Raw genomic sequence first — 1,921 nt, 5'->3', positions numbered from 1 at the left:
TCCACATGTGGGTTACAGCTGTTTTCTTACAATTCTCATGACTGGCTGGGGGCAAATCCTGGACATAATTACCTGAAGCACTCATTGTCCTTAGAATAATGAGCTTTGCAAAAATGAAAATTGCTGTGGTAATGAGGCCACAGAGTCTGTGTTCTGTGCTCCACCCACCTCTGGTGGTATATAAAGGTCTCAGGGCAGAAGATGACATTTAGACTTCAAAATCACCCCACTGCTTCTCTACGGAACTACTAAACACAGATCTCTAGACACCATGTGTTGCAACTACTACAAAAACTCATGTGGTAGCTCTGGCTATGGCTGTGGCTGTGGCTATGGCTCTGGCTATGGCTGTGGATATGGCTCTGGCTATGGCTGCGGATATGGCTCTGGCTACGGCTGTGGATATGGCTCTGGCTATGGCTGTCGCTATGGCTGTGGCTATGGCTGTGGTTATGGCTCTGGCTACGGCTGTGGATATGGCTCTGGCTATGGCTGTCGCTATGGCTCTGGCTATGGCTGTGGCTATGGCTGTGGATATGGCTCTGGCTATGGCTGTGGATATGGCTGTGGATATGGCTCTGGCTCTAGCTGCTGTGGCTACCAGCCATTTTGCTATAGAAGATGCTATTCTTGCTGTTAGAAAATAACTGTCATGCATCATGTCTTCTAAAATGACCATTTTAAGGCCATTTATGTTTGAATATCCTACAATTCCATCAAATTTTACTGACTAGAGAGTAGTCAGAGCCTGAAGAAAACAGATTGTCTTGAAATCCTGCTGCTATTGTGAGGGCCTGAGGTGCTCCATGATGTTTCTGGAAGACAGAAGACCTAACTCTGGCCATGGTCCAAATATAAACCTACTACCGTCTTATTTTATGTTTCCATATTGTGACTATTTCCAAATAAACAAGTTTCATTGGCCCTAAAAAGTTTTTCTATTTTTTCTTGTTTCAGACATGCTATTGACTTATATTTTTGTTTTGGATTTCTATGACCTCTTCAAAGACTGGGTGGGCTAATTCTAAGCTGCTCATTTTAATTGTGCTTTCCATTCTGCTTGGTCAGTGCCTGCGACATACTAGATGTCACATATTTTAGATATCATCCCTGAATAAATAGCTTCTTATTGGCTGAGTCTTGTGTTCTTAATTTATTTTAATTAAGACTTTGTTCTTAAGCAGTTGTGTTTCATGACTCTGGATCTATCTATTTTTTTCCATGTTAATCAGCAATAATGCACTATGCACACATACACACACTGAATGCCACAGAAAACCTGCTTCAGGAAAATGCTAATAACACAAAAATGGGTTGGAATGGAAGAGACAGATAGCTCAAAAGGTAAGTGTAATAATGATTAGGAAACTAGTTAAAGTGGTCTGCATTTCAGTGAAGGTAATGAAAAAGAACAGATGAGCATCAGAGACTTGGTGAAGTAGAACCTGTAAGATGTTAGACTTCAATAGGGAAAGAGAATGGAGAGACATCTAGGGAAGCAAATATCTAAAAAGTCTATGTTTCTCCTTAGCACTTAGAATTGTGGGGAATTTGGGGTGGTATGTATAGTTATATATCTTCAAGACTGGTGTTGCAAAATTAGTAATACTAGTTTTGCAGATGTGCCCTATGTCTTTGTTGAGAAACTAATTAGATTAAATGTATAACAACAGCATAAATTCCTAAACACAAGATCTCTTTTTAATATGTGACACCATCTGAAACAAGAATTACTTCCTCACTAGGCGCTCTATTATTGGATGTGTTTAAACCCAGATTGGTTCTCTCACTGTTAAGAGTTATTCTAGGAGGAAGTTACAAAGTCAGAGAGAGGTATGGAATTAACTGATCTTATGTATCTATTTTTACCCCCATCCTATTCTAGGATACTATAGAAATTGATTTGAGCTTTGAAGCCTGA

General features: G+C 39.9%; 1 protein-coding gene across 1 annotated transcript; it reads left to right on the top strand.

Moving 5' to 3' along the window:
- Positions 1–210: 210 nt before the first annotated feature.
- Positions 211–932, top strand: LOC103789631 (uncharacterized). Its single transcript, XM_017967119.3, has one exon. It carries the CDS (start codon positions 272–274, stop codon positions 638–640), a length of 369 nt encoding a protein of 122 aa, XP_017822608.1. The 5' UTR covers positions 211–271; the 3' UTR covers positions 641–932.
- Positions 933–1,921: the final 989 nt, after the last annotated feature.

This window comes from Callithrix jacchus, chromosome 21 (genome assembly GCF_049354715.1).
Source record: "Callithrix jacchus isolate 240 chromosome 21, calJac240_pri, whole genome shotgun sequence".
Lineage (NCBI taxonomy): Eukaryota > Metazoa > Chordata > Mammalia > Primates > Cebidae > Callithrix > Callithrix jacchus.
Note: the sequence above shows the minus strand (reverse complement) of the source record. Positions and strands in the feature narration are given on the sequence as shown.